Source organism: Rana temporaria, assembly GCF_905171775.1.
Source record: "Rana temporaria chromosome 1 unlocalized genomic scaffold, aRanTem1.1 chr1e, whole genome shotgun sequence".
NCBI classification, from domain to species: domain Eukaryota; kingdom Metazoa; phylum Chordata; class Amphibia; order Anura; family Ranidae; genus Rana; species Rana temporaria.
In genome coordinates this window covers 233044-252969 of record NW_024404403.1, presented here as the reverse complement: position 1 = coordinate 252969, position 19926 = coordinate 233044, and the positions used below count along the sequence as shown (strand labels likewise).

Sequence of the window (19926 nt, the reverse complement as noted above, 5' to 3'; positions counted from 1 at the left end):
TCTGTTCCCCCTCCCCTCCTCACCTCCCTCACCCGCTCTGTATGATATACATTGTAATGGAATGGCCCGTGATACCCAGAGACTTTTGAAGGGTGAGGGGTACTCCTGTGCCAGCTTCACTAATGATATCTCGGATTACATGAGATGGGACAGTAATGATAATTCAGGTATTGCAGAATATCTTGGAATATTACAGGTGGTTAATTCTGAACCCAACAGGTCAATAGCAGAGTGACTCATTCATGTGGGGACACATAGATTGTTGAGGTGTTAATTAAGTCTGGCTCCTAGGATATTTCATGGTGCTAGGCTAACTAGCCCTGTATTGTGTGAAAGTTCTATTGATGATAATGTGTGTTGTGAGTAACACCCTCCAACAGTCCTGATGTCCGCTATAGTAATTGATTCATGTAGATTCGGTGCCAGAATGTCTGTATGGGATGTGGATTGAGGGGGACTCGTTTGGGAGCTCCCATTGTGTGATGTTGTGGGTGGAGTGTGTCATTGTCCCTGTGATTACTGCAGCATGCTTTCTAACTGTATAGAAATCTGAGAGTTTACCATTAAAGCGTTCATTTGTTTTGGAACCAGAGACAGAGCTTGTGTCTCATTATTCTGGGGAATGGAATGGGTCGTGTCTGCTGGATTGTGGAGTGTCAGATAAGCTGTCTTGGGTTGGTGGAATGGAATATAGTAAACGGTGTTAACCCCTGACCGCTACATACATAATGTGTTTGATGTATTTTCCGGCATAGATTGCTGTACCCGTCACATATTGTATAATATCCGATCCTGACCAATCCTGACCTCTCTTGTATGGCACACAGTGAGGTGATACGACGAGTCTCCATCATTCGGTTCTGGAGATCGGAGGAGAGATTTCTGGCACAGACGGTTTGTCTCACTGAACACGTTTTATCGGAATCAGAAAGACTTCTCATTGCAGAAATTCCTGGGAGGAGTGTGAAGGATAAACTCCTCCCAGCATCCTCCTAGGCAGGAGGATTGACTGGGCAGGAGGTGTATCAGGCGTGGTGCAGTTGGGACGTGCCCCCCCCCCCTCAGTGTTGGGGCAAAACTTATTGTGGGGCAGGTGGAGTATCAGGTGTGGTGCAGTTAAGACGTGTCCCCCCCCCCCAGTGTTGGGGCAAAACTTGTTGAGGGGACTGGGTGGGGCAGATGGAGTGTCAGGCGTGGTGCAGTTGGGACGTGTGTCCCCCCCCCTCAGTGTTGGGGCAGAACTTGTTGAGGGGACCCGGTGGAGCAGGCGGAATGTCAGGCATGGTGTGGTTGGTCATTGCCCCCTTCAGACTGCGTATAACCTGCAGAGGGGAGGGGCCAGGCAACCAGTGTGTCGGGCATGGTGCAGTTGGTCTGTGTCCCCCAGTGTTGGGGCAGAACTTGTTGAGGGGACCCGGTGGGGCAGGCGGAGTGTCAGGCATAGTGCAGTTGGTCCGTGTCCCCCCCCCCCCAGTGTTGGGGCAGAACTTGTTGAGGAGACTGGGTGGGGCAGGTGGAGTGTCAGGCGTGGTGCAGTTGGTCCGTGTCCCCCCCCAGTGTTGGGGCAGAACTTGTTGAGGAGACTGGGTGGGGCAGGCGGAGTGTCAGGCGTGGTGCAGTTGGGACGTGTCCCCCCCCCCCAGTGTTGGGGCAGAACTTGTTGAGGAGACTGGGTGGGGCAGGTGGAGTCTCAGGCGTGGTGCAGTTGGGACGTGTCCCCCCCCCCCCAGTGTTGGGGCAGAACTTGTTGAGGAGACTGGGTGGGGCAGGTGGAGTCTCAGGCGTGGTGCAGTTGGGACGTGTCCCCCAGTGTTGGGACAGAACTTGTTGAGGGGACCCGGGCGGAATTTCAGGCATGGTGTGGTTGGTCATTGCCCCCTTCAGACTGTGTATAACCTGTAGAGGGGAGGGGCCAGGCAACCAGTGTGTCGGACATGGTGCAGTTGGTCCGTGTCCCCCAGTGTTGGGGCAGAACTTGTTGAGGGGACCCGGTGGGGCAGGCGGAGTGTCAGGCATAGTGCAGTTGGTCATTGTCCCCCATTGTAACCTGTAGAGGAGTGTCAAGCATGGTGTGGTTGGCCACGGTCTGCAAGGGCCCTGGCCAGGCAGGGGGTGTGCCAGGCATAGTGCAGTTGGTGACGGCCCCCCCCCCAGGCTGCGTATAACCTGTAGAAAGGGATTGGCTGGGCCAGGCAGGAGGTGTGTCGTGTATGGTGCGGTTTACCTCGACTTTGCGCAAGTTTGGACCTCTACGGATGTAAGGCACTCCCTGGTACACCCGTTTTATTATTCCCACCCCCTCCATTTCCACCAATCATGATCACAGATGACAGACCACACTCGTTCAGACTGAATACATGAGATTTTATAAAAGAAACATCACAACTTCCAAGAATGACATCACCAATAATAAAAAATGGCAGCTAAATGACAGAAGCACCTCCTGAGGAAGACGTTGTCTTAGGACGTACTTGTCAGCACCCAGAATCCACCACATGGGAGGTCTGTCACCATAGACGCACCTCCTGAGGAAGACGTACATGTCAGCACCCAGAATCCACCACATGGGAGGTCTGTCACCATAGACGCACCTCCTGAGGAAGACGTACATGTCAGCACCCAGAATCCACCACATGGGAGGTCTGTCACCATAGACGCACCTCCTGAGGAAGACGTACATGTCAGCACCCAGAATCCACCACATGGGAGGTCTGTCACCATAGACTCACCTCCTGAGAAAGACGTACATGTCAGCACCCAGAATCCACCACATGGGAGGTCTGTCACCATAGACGCACCTCCTGAGGAAGACGTACATGTCAGCACCCAGAATCCACCACTAGGGAGGTCTGTCACCATAGACTCACCTCCTGAGAAAGACGTACATGTCAGCACCCAGAATCCACCACATGGGAGGTCTGTCACCATAGACGCACCTCCTGAGGAAGACCTAATGTCGGCACCCGCAGGAGGTCTGTCACCATTGGGGATACGTTCCATGGATGTGGTGATTGAACCCTGATCAGGAGGGGTCGGGAGGTCCCATAGATGTGAATTCTGCAGACAGACAGGTCTGGCTACTTACTACACGTGTGCAAACTTTACAATTCCCTCCGTGCCGATTTGCCTATTTGCAGATTGGGGTAATCTGGGGCAAACTGTGCAATGGGGTAGAGGAGGAGCTTATAACTTCGCCCCATCCCCCAAGTCACAAATAGACAAATCGGGAGAAGTTTGTTCATTTGGCTTATTTACAACCGCACATATATTGTATGGCCTGCAGGAGATCGGCAGCAACCAACGTTCTTAGGTAGACGTGTGACTGGAAGTTCGGTGATGCAGGAAGTCCACAATTCGGATCATGTCCTCCGGGTTCCAGTTCCTGCCAGTCTGCAGCAAGACGGAGCTCCATGGACAAGAGGTGCGGAGGATCAGCCAGTCACCGGCTGTGGTCACCTACTGATTATTCCTTAGAAGTGTCACCAGGAGATGAACGGGGGGCAGGAGATGAATGGGGGGGCAGGAGATGAATGGGGGGCAGGAGATGAACGGGGGGCAGGAGATGAATGGGGGGCAGGAGATGAATGGGGGGCAGGAGATGAACGGGGGGCAGGAGATGAACGTGGCGAGGATGAACGGATGAGGATATCTTCTGGTGAACCTCCAGCTGCTGGACAATGTGAGGGGAATTCGGGGATCTCGGGATGTGGTCACCTACAGATTATTCCTTAGAAGTGTCACCAGGAGATGAATGGAGGGCAGGAGATGAACGGGGGGGAGGAGATGAACGGAGGGCAGGAGATGAATGGAGGGCAGGAGATGAACGGGGGGGGAGGAGATGAACGGAGGGCAGGAGATGAACGGGGGGCAGGAGATGAACGGGGGGGGAGGAGATGAACGGAGGGCAGGAGATGAACGGGGGGGGAGGAGATGAACGGAGGGCAGGAGATGAACGGGGGGCAGGAGATGAATGGAGGGCAGGAGATGAAGGAGAGGAATGGAGGGCAGGAGATGAACGGGGGGCAGGAGATGAACGGGGGGCAGGAGATGAAGGAGATGAACGGGGGGCAGGAGATGAACGGAGGGCAGGAGATGAACGGGGGGCAGGAGATGAACGGGGGGCAGGAGATGAATGGAGGGCAGGAGAGGAATGGAGGGCAGGAGATGAATGCGGTGAGGATGATCGGATGAGGACATCCTCTGGTGAACCTCCAGCTGCTGGACAATGTGAGGGGAATTCGGGGATCTCGGGATGTGGTCACCTACAGATTATTTTTTAATAGTATTACCCAGACTAGACTAGAATGGGGGGCAGGAGATGAATGGGGGGCAGGAGATGAACGGGGGGCAGGAGATGAACGGGGGGCAGGAGATGAACGGGGGGCAGGAGATGAACGGAGGGCAGGAGATGAACGTGGCGAGGATGATCGGATGAGGACATCTTCTGTTGGCAGCCGAACCTCCAGCTGCTGGATATTTGGTTGAGGAGAATTTGAAGTTCAGCAGATTTGGTTGCTCAGTCACGAGGGCGATGAGATATTCCCACCTACAGAATCTGGTTGTTGAGCTGGCCCCGGTACTGCTCAAACTTCTTGTTTTCTTCTTCGCTGAGGGCATCTCCTGAAATGAAACAACACGGGACAATTACAGAGATATTCTAAAGAAGGGGCTGCATCAGCAGTATGGTTGCCTCAAAAGAGCCAGTTGTATCTGGTGTGCGTTGGGTACAGGGTGCAGAATTCAGGAGCATGCTATGTACAGAGTGCAGAGTTCAGGAGTGCGTTGTGTACAGAGTTCAGAATTCAGGAGCATGCTATGAGTTCAGGAGTGCGTTGTGTACAGGGTGGAGGGTTTAGGGGTGGACTATGCAGTGTACCACCCCACCCAAAGCTTCCTTGCATCTCTACTCTCCCCTACCTCATCTGACTCTGGTCCCTCCCAGTGTAGCTTTACCTTGCCGGGAGATTGTTTTCTCTGGAGATCTGTCCCTGCCTCCCCCCAAAGGTGGTCACGCTGTGTAATTGTCAGACTCGGACCAGATCTGACCACGTCACAAGTCGGCTCCCATGTGGTCAGTGTAAGTTCCCTCATTTTATACACTGAAGATAATACATTTCCTGCAACCAATGGGGTGACGGCACAGAAAAGGTCCACCACAGAACAGAATCCCACCAATGTCTGCAGATTCGGTCAGCTGGAACCAAGCCTGTCAATGGAAGAATCCCCCAGATATTGATCCCGGAGGAAGGGCGGTCCTGGGGGTGCCAGGGTTGGTGGAGGAAGGGTGGTAGTGGGGGTGCCAGGCTTGGTGGAGGAAGGGTGGTAGTGGGGGTGCCAGGCTTGGTGGAGGAAGGGTGGTCCTGGGGGGGCCAGGGTTGGTGGAGGAAGGGCAGTAGTTAGGGTGTCAGGGTTGGTGAAGGAAGGGTGGTCCTGGGGGTGCCGGAGTTGCTGGAGGAGGTGTGTTCCTGGGGGTGCCAGGGTTGGTGGATGAGGGGTGTTCCTGGGGGTGGCAGGGTTGGTAGATGAGGGGTGTTCCTGGGGTGGTGGAGGAAGGGCCTTCCTGGGGATGGTGGGGGGGGCTGGTGGAGGAGGAGTGTTCCTAGGGGTTTCAGGGTTGGTGGATGAGGGGTGTTCCCGGGGTTGGTGGAGGAAGGGCCTTTCTGTGGGGTGCGGGGGTTGGTGGGGGAGGGGCCTTCCTGGGGGATCGGGGGTTGGTGGGGGAGGGGCCTTCCTGGGGGATCGGGGGTTGGTGGGGGAGGGGCCTTCCTGGGGGTGCTGAATTTGGTGGGTTTGGTTGGTGGCGATGAACCATGCTGAGTGTACAGGCAGGAAGGATGTGATTTCTCTTAGTTCTGGCAGTGAGATGATCTGTGACGATGGGGGCGGGGAGAGTTATGACCTGGAGGAGAAGGCGATGGCGCTGACATAGGACGGGGCGCAGTACCTGGGTGTGGCCTCAGCCTGTCATGGATGAGATGGGATCTCTCACCCGCCTGCAGGCAGGAACATTTCATTAATACTTTCCTGGTATTCCGAACATCAATTACTGAGAAGAGGAACGGCTCAGACTTGTATTGCTGTTTACATGTCAAGAGTCTGTAGGGCCCGAGGGGGGAGGGGAGGGGGCCACACACTATAAGGGAGGGGCTGCCAGCGTGTCCAATTCTTCCACTGCAAGACGATTCTCAATGTAACTGCAAAACCGTTCTTTACATACCGATCCCTCTCTACGAACGACTCCTCCATACATACCGACCTCCTCCATGGAACGACCCCTCCATACATACCGACCCCTCCATACATACCGACCTCTCTCTACATAGAGCGACCCCTCCATACATACCGACCTCCTCCATGGAACGACCCCTCCATACATACCGACCTCCTCCATGGAACGACCCCTCCATACATACCGACCTCTCTCTACATAGAGCGACCCCTCCATACATACCGACCTCCTCCATGGAACGACCCCTCCATACATACCGACCTCCTCCATGGAACGACCCCTCCATACATACCGACCCCTCTCTACATGGAACGACCCCTCTCTACATGGAACGACCCCTCCATACATACCAACCTCCTACATGGAACGACCCCTCTATACATACCGACCCCTCTCTACATGGAACGACCCCTTCATACATACCGATCCCTCTCTACATGGAACGACCCCTCTATACATACCGACCCCTCTCTACATGGAACGACCCCTCTACATACCGACCCCCTACATGGAACGACCCCTCTATACATACCGACCTCCTCCATGGAACGATCCCTCTATACATACCGACCTCCTACATGGAACGACCCCTCCATACATACCGACCTCCTACATGGAACGACCCCTCCATACATACCGACCTCCTACATGGAACGACCCCTCCATACATACCGACCTCCTACATGGAACGACCTCTCCATACATACCGACCTCCTACATGGAACGACCTCTCCATACATACCGACCTCCTACATGGAACGACCCCTCCATACATACCGACCTCCTACATGGAACGACCCCTCCATACATACCGACCTCCTACATGGAACGACCCCTCCATACATACAGACCTCCTACATGGAACGACCCCTCCATACATACCGACCTCCTCCATGGAACGACCTCTCCATACATACCGACCTCCTCCATGGAACGACCCCTCCATACATACCGACCTCCTACATGGAATGACCCCTCCATACATACCGACCCCCTACATGGAACGACCTCTCTATACATTCTATAAATATTGCCCTCTCTCCATACTATATATACCCCCATACTACAGGAAACAACTGTTCATCATACAGCCTCCATCAATTAAGAGTGATCAGTTCTCAGTTCTGCTCGTGTAGTGTGATTCCTGCACGGGCAGAGGGAGGGAGGTGAGTGGTCTGCTGACAGCACCCACCCCTTATGATGGGTCACACCTGAGGAGATCTGATGGCACACGCCCCCTACGAAGTATCACACCTGGGGGAGATTCGCGGCAGTTTTCTATATGAAAAACTGCCGCATTCCCTCTGTTCATTCAGACCCTGCACGAGTTTATACCTCACTCATAGAGACTGGCGTAGGTGGCAAAGGTAGACCTGAAACAGATCTGTCTCCTTAGTTATTGTGGCACACACCACTCCAGACAGGTTCCTTCACTATTATGGTAGAGGAAGATTCGGTAATAGCCCGCAATGTGCTCTATATGAGGCTTATCGAGCTGATCCCAGAAGTGTGATTCTAGGGAGAAGGAAATGGTGTCCCCACTCTATCAGTCCTGATGTCCCTGGGACAGGAAATGTGCAGAGAAATCTCCCATGGGGACACCTTTCAATATGCTGCAACTAGTGGAATCTTATACACATCCCACCATGGTCTGCTGCCTAGAGCTGGCGGTAGATTGGTCCCAGCAAAGTATAATGGACGTCAGAGGTCCCCCCCAACCCCCAATGTTATCCAGAATCCTGCTGACCTTCCAGAAGATCCATGTCCTTCTAGGCGATGGTTGTAATCATTGTGGTGACCCCAATCATTTATTAATATATATATTAGAAATCTGTGCTCACCGGTATGGCAGTTGTGTATCCAGATTCGATGGCCGTCGTATTTGCAGTTGCATTTCATTGCGTTATTGGTGAAGTCGCTCTCGGCCACCTCAAAATTTGGGTTGATGACAACCTGGAAATAGGAGAGAAAGGAGAAGACAATAGAAAACCACCAGCCGGTATATAGAAGAGATATATCGGTGATATATCTGAGCAGAGAGCGCTGTAGATGACTGAACGTTCTTACCTGGAGGATGTAATTTCCGGGTTTGACGTCCGTTATATCGATCCACTGACAGTCAATGTCATGACGGTACAGATCCCAACATCCCACCGTGATTCCTTGTTCACCAAAGTTGGCGCATTCATACCGCTTACTGACCACTACCGAGAGAGCGAGACACTTCCCGTCAGTTTCTCAACAACCACACAGGCAAAGATTATATAATTATATATATACACACAGGAGACAATACAACTGTACAGGTAATGATACATAGATATAGAGAAGACAATGTAACCATACCCATGGTAATAAGGGACAAAAGAATCCACAAACTTCCAACTGATATCAGACCTTGTTTTGCAGGTTATCTGTCAGTTCAGTTTTGTGTGTTCGGTGTAAAGCTCTTCCATGTCCACCTCACTCTGACAACTAGTTATGGGTTGAGGTGGCGGCCATCTTTGTATGGCTTGTTTGCTGGAATTGCTGTGGTGACACACTGTACACCTCCATAGACCTCTGTGCTCTTGTTGGCCTTCCAATATGTTCCTGCTATTTTAGGGAGGAATAGACGCCCTCCGGGTATACCAGGCTTTAATTTAAATATTTCTATATATGATCCAATGTGGAGACTCTCATAGATTGGAGCTAGGACCGCACTCTACAGACGCAATACAGCTTCCATATATATACAAATGTGTGACTAGAACCTCTATTTTTAAAGCAAGTTGTTAGACCGTGTATACAAGACCACATCTGATATACAAAGGTGACAGCATCTCCCACTGCCATGGAGAAAGGCCAAGACCACATCTGATATACAAAGGTGACAGCATCTCCCACTGCCATGGAGAAAGGCCAAGACCACATCTGATATACAAAGGTGACAGCATCTCCCACTGCCATGGAGAAAGGCCAAGACCACATCTGATATACAAAGGTGACAGCATCTCCCACTGCCATGGAGAAAGGCCAAGACCACATCTGATATACAAAGGTGACAGCATCTCCCACTGCCATGGAGAAAGGCCAAGACCACATCTGATATCGGGAAGTGACACCTACTCCTTAAACCATACGGAAGGACTAGGCCCTACCTGATATACAAAGGTTATAGCATCTCCCACTGCCATAGAGAAAGCCAAGACCTCATCTGATCTACAATGGTGATGGCTTTTCCCTCTTTATGGAAAATGGCCAAGACCACATCTGATATAGGAGGGTGAAGGTTATTCCCTCCACCATGGAGAATGGACAAGACCATATGTGATATACAAAGGTGACAGCATCTCCCACTGCCATGGAGAAAGCCAAGACCTCATATGATCTACAATGGTGATGGATACTCCCTCTTCATGGAGAAGGGCTAGGCCTCATCAGATATATGACTGTGATGGCTTCTCCCTCTTTATGGAGAATGGCCAAGACCACATCTGATATAGGAAAGTGACGGTTATTCCCTCCGCCATGGAGAATGGACAAGACCATATATGATATATAAAGGGGACAGTTATTTCCTCTGCCATGGTGAAAGGCCAAGACCTCATCTGATCTATAATGGTGATGGCTACTCCCTCTTCATGGAGAAGGGCCACAATCACATCGATTATATAGGGAGGTGACGGTTATTCCATCCGCCATGGAGAATGGACAAGACCATATCTGATAAATTAATGTGATGGCAACACCCTCTTTATGGAGAAGGGCCAAGACCACATCCGATATATGAAGGTGACAGTTATTTTCTGGGCCATGGAGAAAGGCCAAGACCTCATCTGATCTACAATGGTGACGGCTACTCCCTCTTCATGGAAAAGGGCCACAACCACATTTGATATATGAAGGTGACGGTTATTCACTCTGCCATGAAGAGCAGGCAAGGCCACATATTATACAGGAAGTGATGGTAACTCCCCCTCCCATGGAGAAAGGCTAGAGCAAAATTTGATATATTAATGTTATAGTCATTCTCCATGGCAAAGAGAGTTTCTAAGACCACAACATTTATAGGAAGGTGACGGCAGCCCCCTCTTCAGGAAGAAGTGCCAACACCAAATCTAATATAGGAAGTTGACAGCTACTCCTTGATGGAGAAGGGTTAGGACCACGTCCGATATACAAGGTGACAGCATCTCTCACTGCCATGAAGAATTGGCAAGACCAAATAGCTTCTCCCTCTTCATGGAGAAGGACTAGGACCACGCCTGAGATACAAAGGTGATGACTTCTCCCACATATATAGGAAGGTGACAGGAACGGACCACACAACGGTCAAACGGACCACACATCGGATCACACAACGGTCAAACGGACCACACATCGGACCACACAACGGACAAACGGACCACACATCGAACCACACAACGGACAAACGGACCACACATCGGACCACACAACGGACAAACGGACCACACATCGGATCACACAACGAACAAACGGACCACACATCGGACCACACAACGGACAAACGGACCACACATCGGACCACACAACGGACAAACGGACCACACATCGGATCACACAACGAACAAACGGACCACACATCGGACCACACAACGGACAAACGGACCACACAACGGACAAACGGACCACACATCGGACCACACAACGGACAAACGGACCACACAACGGACAAACGGACCACACATCGGACCACACAACGGACAAACGGACCACACATCGGACCACACAATGGACAAATGGACCACACATCGGACCACACAACGGACAAACGGACCACACATCGGATCACACAACGAACAAACGGACCACACAATGGACAAACGGACCACACATCGAACCACACAACGGACAAACAGACCACACAACGGACAAACGGACCACACATCGGACCACACAACAGACAAACAGACCACACAACGGACAAACGGACCACACATCGGACCACACAACGGACAAACGGACCACACAACGGGCCACACAACGGACAAACGGACCACACATCGGATCACACAACGAACAAACGGACCACACATCGGACCACACAATGGACAAACGGACCACACAAAGGACAAACGGACCACACATCGAACCACACAACGGACAAACAGACCACACTACGGACAAACGGACCACACATCGGACCACACTACGGACAAACGGACCACACATCGAACCACACAACGGACAAACAGACCACACTACGGACAAACGGACCACACATCGGACCACACTACGGACAAACGGACCACACCTCTGCCATGGAGAATGGCCAAGACCACATCTGATATACAATGGTGATGGCAATTCCTTCTTCATGTGAAAGGGTCAGGGCGGTACTTCCATACAGGCCCCCCGGTTACAGACAGCACTCACATACAAGGCCCCCGGTACAGGCTGTACTCCTATATGGGGTCCCTCCAGATCAGCAGCGGTGCAACGTCATTCTAGTAAAGAGCAGGAGAACAGTGCAGTGTCAGCCTAATCTTTCCTTGGCTTACTACCCCACCCCAGCATAGCTCCCCCCCCCCCCCATAACCAATTTCAGGTGAGGGAGGTATGTGCTATGAAGTGCCCTATTGGAAGCTTCCCAGGACAATCACTGGTGCATTATGGGACGAGATTTTCCTAGGCACCCCTCAGGATTTGCAGGTCTTTGGAGAGGTAAGTCGCCTTCTTTTTGGCTGGGTTTACACTGTTGCGGATTGGATGAGGGTTTCCCTGCATCCAATTGGCATGTCAGTAGACTGTGATTGGCTCTCAATGGAGCTGGTCCACACAGCTCTGGGACGGCTTCAGAGCGAATTGCGCAGGAGTCCTGTGCCCTTCTGGTCCATTTCAGGTCTGAATTCAGCCCAAAATTCAGACCGAAATCAGATGCACCAGACCCCTGAGGTGAGCCGCTTCTCATGGCAGTGTGAATCCAGCCTTAAACCGTCTTTCCAGAGTTGGGGTTCCGGTATGATCGCTAGGCCATGTGCAGAGAGAGGGTTGGAGTAGTTCTCATCCTCTGTGCTTGCAGGAGCCTTCTGCAGTGTATGAGGAACCACCAGGGATGAGGGGCCCTCTGCAATGTATGAGGAGCCCTCTGTAGCATATGAGGACCCACCAGGGATGAGGGGCCCTCTGCAGTGTATGAGGAGCCCTCTGCAATGTACGAGGAACCACCAGGGATGAGGGGCCCTCTGCAATGTACGAGGAACCACCAGGGATGAGGAGCCCTCTGCAATGTACGAGGAACCACCAGGGATGAGGGGCCCTCTGCAGTGTACGAGGAGCCATCTAAAGTGCATCAAGAGCCACTAGGGATGAGGAGCCTTTTACAGTGTACGAGGAGTGTTGTGGAAATTTTATAAATGTAAGTTGTCAGATGTCCCCCAGTGTCCGTTTTGCTGTAATGCGCTCATGTGAGCGTATTCGCACATACAGACGGCAGAAGACCGGTGGCGTGAAAATCTTCCTGTGGACACAGCGATGTTCACTCTTTTAGGGATGTTTGTTTTATGCCTCGCCGAGGGACCGGCCACTTCTTGGTGTTGTCATTAAATGACTCAGAGCGACAGATCTGCGTTCACGAGAACTTTACGACAATTATGGGCCGCTGAGCCTTCATTTTCATACGGTTCCCGTCATTGGAAGCCGTGTACGTCACTGCTAGTCTATTTGAGTGTATCCATGTCTGTGATTGGTTCTTTTGTTGTATTATATTAGCTGTATTTTACATATCCTTATATGGTCATCTGCTGGGTGGAGCTTACACCCTGTGAGCTCACTTCCTATGGAGGAGGTCACATGCTGTGACATCACTTCCTGTGGGAATGAGAAAAAAATCAAGGCTGATCAGTGACGCTGAGATGGGAATATAGCGGTGTGGTGATGATGTCTCTTTACTTGAATGAATGGCAAATTGAACGAATGGTGAGTGAATTTTAGCCTAAGATGCATTAAAATAAAGTGTGTGGATATTTGCACAGGAAAAATGGCTGTGCTCTGCAAACAACCTATTCTTCCACGTCAGGGGCCACCAGGGATGAGGAGCCCTCTACAGTGTATGAGGAGCCACCAGGGATGAGGAGCCCTCTGCAGTGTATGAGGAGCCACCAGGGATGAGGAGCCACCAGGGATGAGGAGCCACCAGGTATGAGGAGCCCTCTACAGTGTATGAGGAGCCACCAGGGATGAGGAGCCACTAGGGATGAGGAGCCACCAGGTATGAGGAGCCCTCTGCAGTGTATGAGGAGCCACCAGGGATGAGGAGCCCTCTGCAGTGTATGAGGAGCCACCAGGGATGAGGAGCCACCAGGGATGAGGAGCCACCAGGTATGAGGAGCCCTCTAGTGTATGAGGAGCCACCAGGGATGAGGAGCCACCAGGGATGAGGAGCCACCAGGGATGAGGAGCCACCAGGGATGAGGAACCCTCTGCAGTGTATGAGGAGCCACCAGGGATGAGGAGCCCTCTGCAGTGTATGAGGAGCCACCAGGGATGAGGAGCCCTCTGCAGTGTATGAGGAGCCACCAGGGATGAGGAGCCACCAGGGATGAGGAGCCACCAGGGATGAGGAACCCTCTGCAGTGTATGAGGAGCCACCAGGGATGAGGAGCCCTCTGCAGTGTATGAGGAGCCACCAGGGATGAGGAGCCCTCTGCAGTGTATGAGGAGCCACCAGGGATGGGATAAGATTTAATCATTTTCATATAAAGTTCTGCTGAATCCGTTTTTTGTGTGCTCCACATCGGACCACACATCGGACCACACATTGGACCGCATATCGGACCACACAACAAACAACACAACGGACCACACATCGGACCACACATCGGACCACACAACGGACCACACAACGGACCACACAACGGACCACACATCGGACCACACATCGAACCACACAACGGACCACACATCGGACCACACAACGGACCACACATCGGACCACACAACGGACCACACAACGGACCACACATCGGACCACACATCGGACCACACAACGGACCACACAATGGACCACACATCGGACCACACATCGGACCACACAACGGACCACACAACGGACCATACAACGGACCACACATCGGACCACACATCGGACCACACATCGGACCACACAACGGACCACACAACGGACCACACATCGGACCACACAACGGACCACACAATGGACCACACATCGGACCACACATCGGACCACACAACGGACCACACATCGGACCATACAACGGACCACACAACGGACCACACAACGGACCACACAACGGACCACACATCGGACCACACATCGGACCATACAACGGACCACACAACGGACCACACAACGGACCACACAACGGACCACACATCGGACCACACATCGGACCACACAACTGACCACACAACGGACCACACATCGGACCACACATCGGACCACACAACTGACCACACAACGGACCACACAACGGACCACACATCGGACCACACAACGGACCACACATCGGACCACACAATGGACCACACATCGGACCACACAACGGACCACACATCGGACCACACAACGGACCACACAACGGACCACACATCGGACCACACAACGGACCACACATCGGACCACACATCGGACCACACAACTGACCACACAACGGACCACACATCGGACCACACATCGGACCACACAACTGACCACACATCGAACCACACAACGGACCACACATCGGACCACACATCGGACCACACATCGAACCACACAACGGACCACACATCGGACCACACATCGGACCACACATCGGACCACACAATGGACCACACATCGGACCACACAACGGACCACACAACGGACAGGTGTTAGAAGAGCATTGAACATTGAGATGAACCAACACAGAAGATGGACCACACTCTTCCCTCTCCACACAAGAAATACTTACACTCCTGGCACTCGGTGTCCTCCAGGCAGAAGCTGGCCTTGTGTCCTTCTGCCACTTTAGTTCCATTTGAAGTCAGCAGATCATAGTGAGTGAAAATGTCCATACTGTGGTAATGTCTGAGAAGACACAAGAGAACCAATGAAATACATCACTCTATTCTGTCCCTCTGTCACCCTGCAGGGGAGAGGTGGAGGACAGACTCATAGTCCCCTTCTGTCACCCTGCAGGGGGAGGAGGAGGACAGACTCATAGTCCCCTTCTGTCACCCTGCAGGGGGAGGAGGAGGACAGACTCATAGACCCCTTCTGTCACCCTGCAGGGGAGAGGTGGACAGACTCATAGTCCCCTTCTGTCACCCTGCAGGGGAGAGGACAGACTCATTATCCCCTTCTGTCACCCTGCAGGGGAGAGGAGGACAGACTCATAGTCCCCTTCTGTCACCCTGCAGGGGAGAGGAGGACAGACTCATAGTCCCCTTCTGTCACCCTGCAGGGGAGAGGAGGAGGACAGACTCATAGTCCCCTTCTGTCACCCTGCAGGGGAGATGAGGAGGACAGACTCATAGTCCCCTTCTGTCACCCTGCAGGGGAGAGGACAGACTCATTATCCCCTTCTGTCACCCTGCAGGGGAGAGGAGGACAGACTCATAGTCCCCTTCTGTCACCCTGCAGGGGAGAGGAGGACAGACTCATAGTCCCCTTCTGTCACCCTGCAGGGGAGAGGAGGACAGACTCATAGACCCCTTCTGTCACCCTGCAGGGGGGAGGAGGAGGACAGACTCATAGACCCCTTCTGTCACCCTGCAGGGGGGAGGAGGAGGACAGACTCATAGTCCCCTTCTGTCACCCTGCAGGGGAGAGGAGGACAGACTCATAGTCCCCTTCTGTCACTCTGCAGGGGAGAGGAGGAGGACAGACTCATAGTCCCCTTCTGTCACCCTGCAGGGGAGAGGAGGAGGACAGACTCATAGTCCCCTTCTGTCACCCTGCAGTGCAGGGGGAGGAGGAGGACAGACCCATAGTCCCCTTCTGTCACCCTGCAGGGGAGAGGAGGACAGACTCATAGTCCCCTTCTGTCACCCTGCAGGGGAGAGGAGGACAGACTCATAGACCCCTTCTGTCACCCTGCAGGGGAGAGGAGGACAGACTCATAGTCCCCTTCTGTCACCCTGCAGGGGAGAGGAGGACAGACTCATAGTCCCCTTCTGTCACTCTGCAGGGGAGAGGAGGAGGACAGACTCATAGTCCCCTTCTGTCACCCTGCAGGGGAGAGGAGGAGGACAGACTCATAGTCCCCTTCTGTCACCCTGCAGGGGAGAGGAGAAGGACAGACTCGTAGTCCCCTTCTGTCACCCTGCAGGGGAGAGGAGGACAGACTCATAGTCCCCTTCTGTCACCCTGCAGGGGAGAGGACAGACTCATTATCCCCTTCTGTCACCCTGCAGGGGAGAGGAGGACAGACTCATAGTCCCCTTCTGTCACCCTGCAGGGGAGAGGAGAAGGACAGACTCATAGTCCCCTTCTGTCACCCTGCAGGGGAGAGGAGGACAGACTCATAGACCCCTTCTGTCACCCTGCAGGGGAGAGGAGGACAGACTCATAGTCCCCTTCTGTCACCCTGCAGGGGAGAGGAGGACAGACTCATAGTCCCCTTCTGCCACCCTGCAGGGGAGAGGAGGACAGACTCATAGTCCCCTTCTGTCACCCTGCAGGGGAGAGGACAGACTCATTATCCCCTTCTGTCACCCTGCAGGGGAGAGGAGGACAGACTCATAGTCCCCTTCTGTCACTCTGCAGGGGAGAGGAGGAGAACAGACTCATAGTCCCCTTCTGTCACCCTGCAGGGGGGACGAGGAGGACCGACTCATAGTCCCCTTCTGTCACCCTGCAGGGGAGAGGAGGAGGACAGACTCATAGTCCCCTTCTGTCACCCTGCAGGGGAGAGGAGGACAGACTCATAGTCCCCTTCTGTCACCCTGCAGGGGAGAGGAGGAGGACAGACTCATAGTCCCCTTCTGTCACCCTGCAGGGGAGAGGAGGACAGACTCATAGTCCCCTTCTGCCACCCTGCAGGGGAGAGGAGGACAGACTCATAGTCCCCTTCTGTCACCCTGCAGGGGAGAGGACAGACTCATAGTCCCGTTCTGTTACCCTGCAGGAGGAGGGATAGGCCTTCTTCTCTCTCTATTATGCTCACTTACCCATGGCATTCATGCCACACCCAGGAGTGTCTGCCAGCCTTTGGCCTGAAATCAGCACGCCCGATGTTGTGTATTTGGGAGGAGAATCGCAGTAGTCGCCGGTGGCCATATGGCCAGTTGGCATTGCGAGCGGAGCTGGACAGACAGTTCTCCTCAGCCGCACAGTACAACATGTGGAGCGGTCGGTCCTCGATGTAGGCCGTCTCCTGGACGAGAGGTGCGTGAAGGATCAGATCAGAAGCCGCTGTTGGGATAAAGTAACGTGTCACATATTTGTGTCATCTAATGTTTGTGAATCATTATCCAATCACTGGACCTCCAATACAATCCACTTCCACTTGTGTCCACCGAGCTACAATGTCCCAACCATCACCAGTCACCTCCCATTATACCCACCATCTGCAACCAATAAACATCCCACCCACCATCTGCAACCAATAAACATCCCACCCACCATCTGCAACCAATAAACATCCCACCATCTGCAACCAATAAACATCCCACCCACCATCTGCAACCAATAAACATCCCACCATCTGCAACCAATAAACATCCCACCCACCATCTGCAACCAATAAACATCCCACCCACCATCTGCAACCAATAAACATCCCACCCACCATCTGCAACCAATAAACATCCCACCCACCATCTGCAACCAATAAACATCCCGCCCACCATCTGCAACCAATAAACATCCCGCCCACCATCTGCAACCAATAAACATCCCGCCCACCATCTGCATCCAATAAACATCCCACCCACCATCTGCAACCAATAAACATCCCACCCACCATCTGCAACCAATAAACATCCCACCCACCATCTGCAACCAATAAACATCCCACCCACCATCTGCAACCAATAAACATCCCGCCCACCATCTGCAACCAATAAACATCCCGCCCACCATCTGCAACCAATAAACATCCCGCCCACCATCTGCATCCAATAAACATCCCACCCACCATCTGCAACCAATAAACATCCCACCCACCATCTGCAACCAATAAACATCCCACCCACCATCTGCAACCAATAAACATCCCACCCACCATCTGCAACCAATAAACATCCCACCCACCATCTGCAACCAATAAACATCCCACCCACCATCTGCAACCAATAAACATCCCGCCCACCATCTGCAACCAATAAACATCCCACCCACCATCTGCAACCAATAAACATCCCACCCACCATCTGCAACCAATAAACATCCCACCCACCATCTGCAACCAATAAACATCCCACCCACCATCTGCAACCAATAAACATCCCGCCCACCATCTGCAACCAATAATCATCCCGCCCACCATCTGCAACCAATACACATCCCGCCCACCATCTGCAACCAATAAACATCCCACCCACCATCTGCAACCAATAATCATTCCACCCACCATCTGCAACCAATAAACATCCCACCCACCATCTGCAACCAATAAACATCCCACCCACCATCTGCAACCAATAAACATCCCGCCCACCATCTGCAACCAATAAACATCCCACCCACCATCTGCAACCAATAAACATCCCACCATCTGCAACCAATAAACATCCCGCCCACCATCTGCAACCAATAAACATCCCACCCACCATCTGCAACCAATAAACATCCCACCATCTGCAACCAATAAACATCCCACCCACCATCTGCAACCAATAAACATCCCACCATCTGCAACCAATAAACATCCCACCCACCATCTGCAACCAATAAACATCCCACCCACCATCTGCAACCAATAAACATCCCACCCACCATCTGCATCCAATAAACATCCCGCCCACCATCTGCAACCAATAAACATCCCACCCACCATCTGCAACCAATAACATCCCACCCACCATCTGCAACCAATAAACATCCCACCCACCATCTGCAACCAATAAACATCCCACCCACCATCTGCAACCAATAAACACCCCACCCACCATCTGCAACCAATAAACATCCCACCCACCATCTGCAACCAATAAACATCCCACCCACCATCTGCAACCAATAAACATCCCACCCACCATCTGCAACCAATAAACACCCCACCCACCATCTGCATCCAATAAACACCCCACCCACCATCTGCAACCAATAAACATCCCACCCACCATCTGCAACCAATAAACATCCCACCCACCATCTGCAACCAATAAACATCCCACCCACCATCTGCAACCAATAAACATCCCACCCACCATCTGCAACCAATAAACATCCCGCCCACCATCTGCAACCAATAAACATCCCGCCCACCATCTGCAACCAATAAACATCCCGCCCACCATCTGCATCCAATAAACATCCCACCCACCATCTGCAACCAATAAACATCCCACCCACCATCTGCAACCAATAAACATCCCACCCACCATCTGCAACCAATAAACATCCCACCCACCATCTGCAACCAATAAACATCCCGCCCACCATCTGCAACCAATAAACATCCCGCCCACCATCTGCAACCAATAAACATCCCGCCCACCATCTGCATCCAATAAACATCCCACCCACCATCTGCAACCAATAAACATCCCACCCACCATCTGCAACCAATAAACATCCCACCCACCATCTGCAACCAATAAACATC

The 19926-nt window shown here is 52.6% G+C and overlaps 1 protein-coding gene across 6 annotated transcripts in view; it reads right to left on the bottom strand.

Annotated features, from left to right (window-relative positions):
- Window positions 1-4330: 4330 nt before the first annotated feature.
- The window catches only part of LOXL3 (lysyl oxidase like 3), a 135810-nt gene continuing 120214 nt past the window's right edge, over window positions 4331-19926 (bottom strand). For all 6 annotated transcript variants that reach the window (XM_040334018.1, XM_040334019.1, XM_040334021.1 and 3 more), the window contains 5 exons: window positions 17327-17570; window positions 15127-15242; window positions 8297-8433; window positions 8071-8182; window positions 4331-4620 (listed from right to left, as the gene is read on the bottom strand). In XM_040334018.1, coding sequence (XP_040189952.1) covers window positions 4547-4620; window positions 8071-8182; window positions 8297-8433; window positions 15127-15242; window positions 17327-17570 — 683 coding nt within the window. In that variant the 3' untranslated portion in view covers window positions 4331-4546. The remainder of the gene's footprint in view (window positions 4621-8070; window positions 8183-8296; window positions 8434-15126; window positions 15243-17326; window positions 17571-19926) is intronic.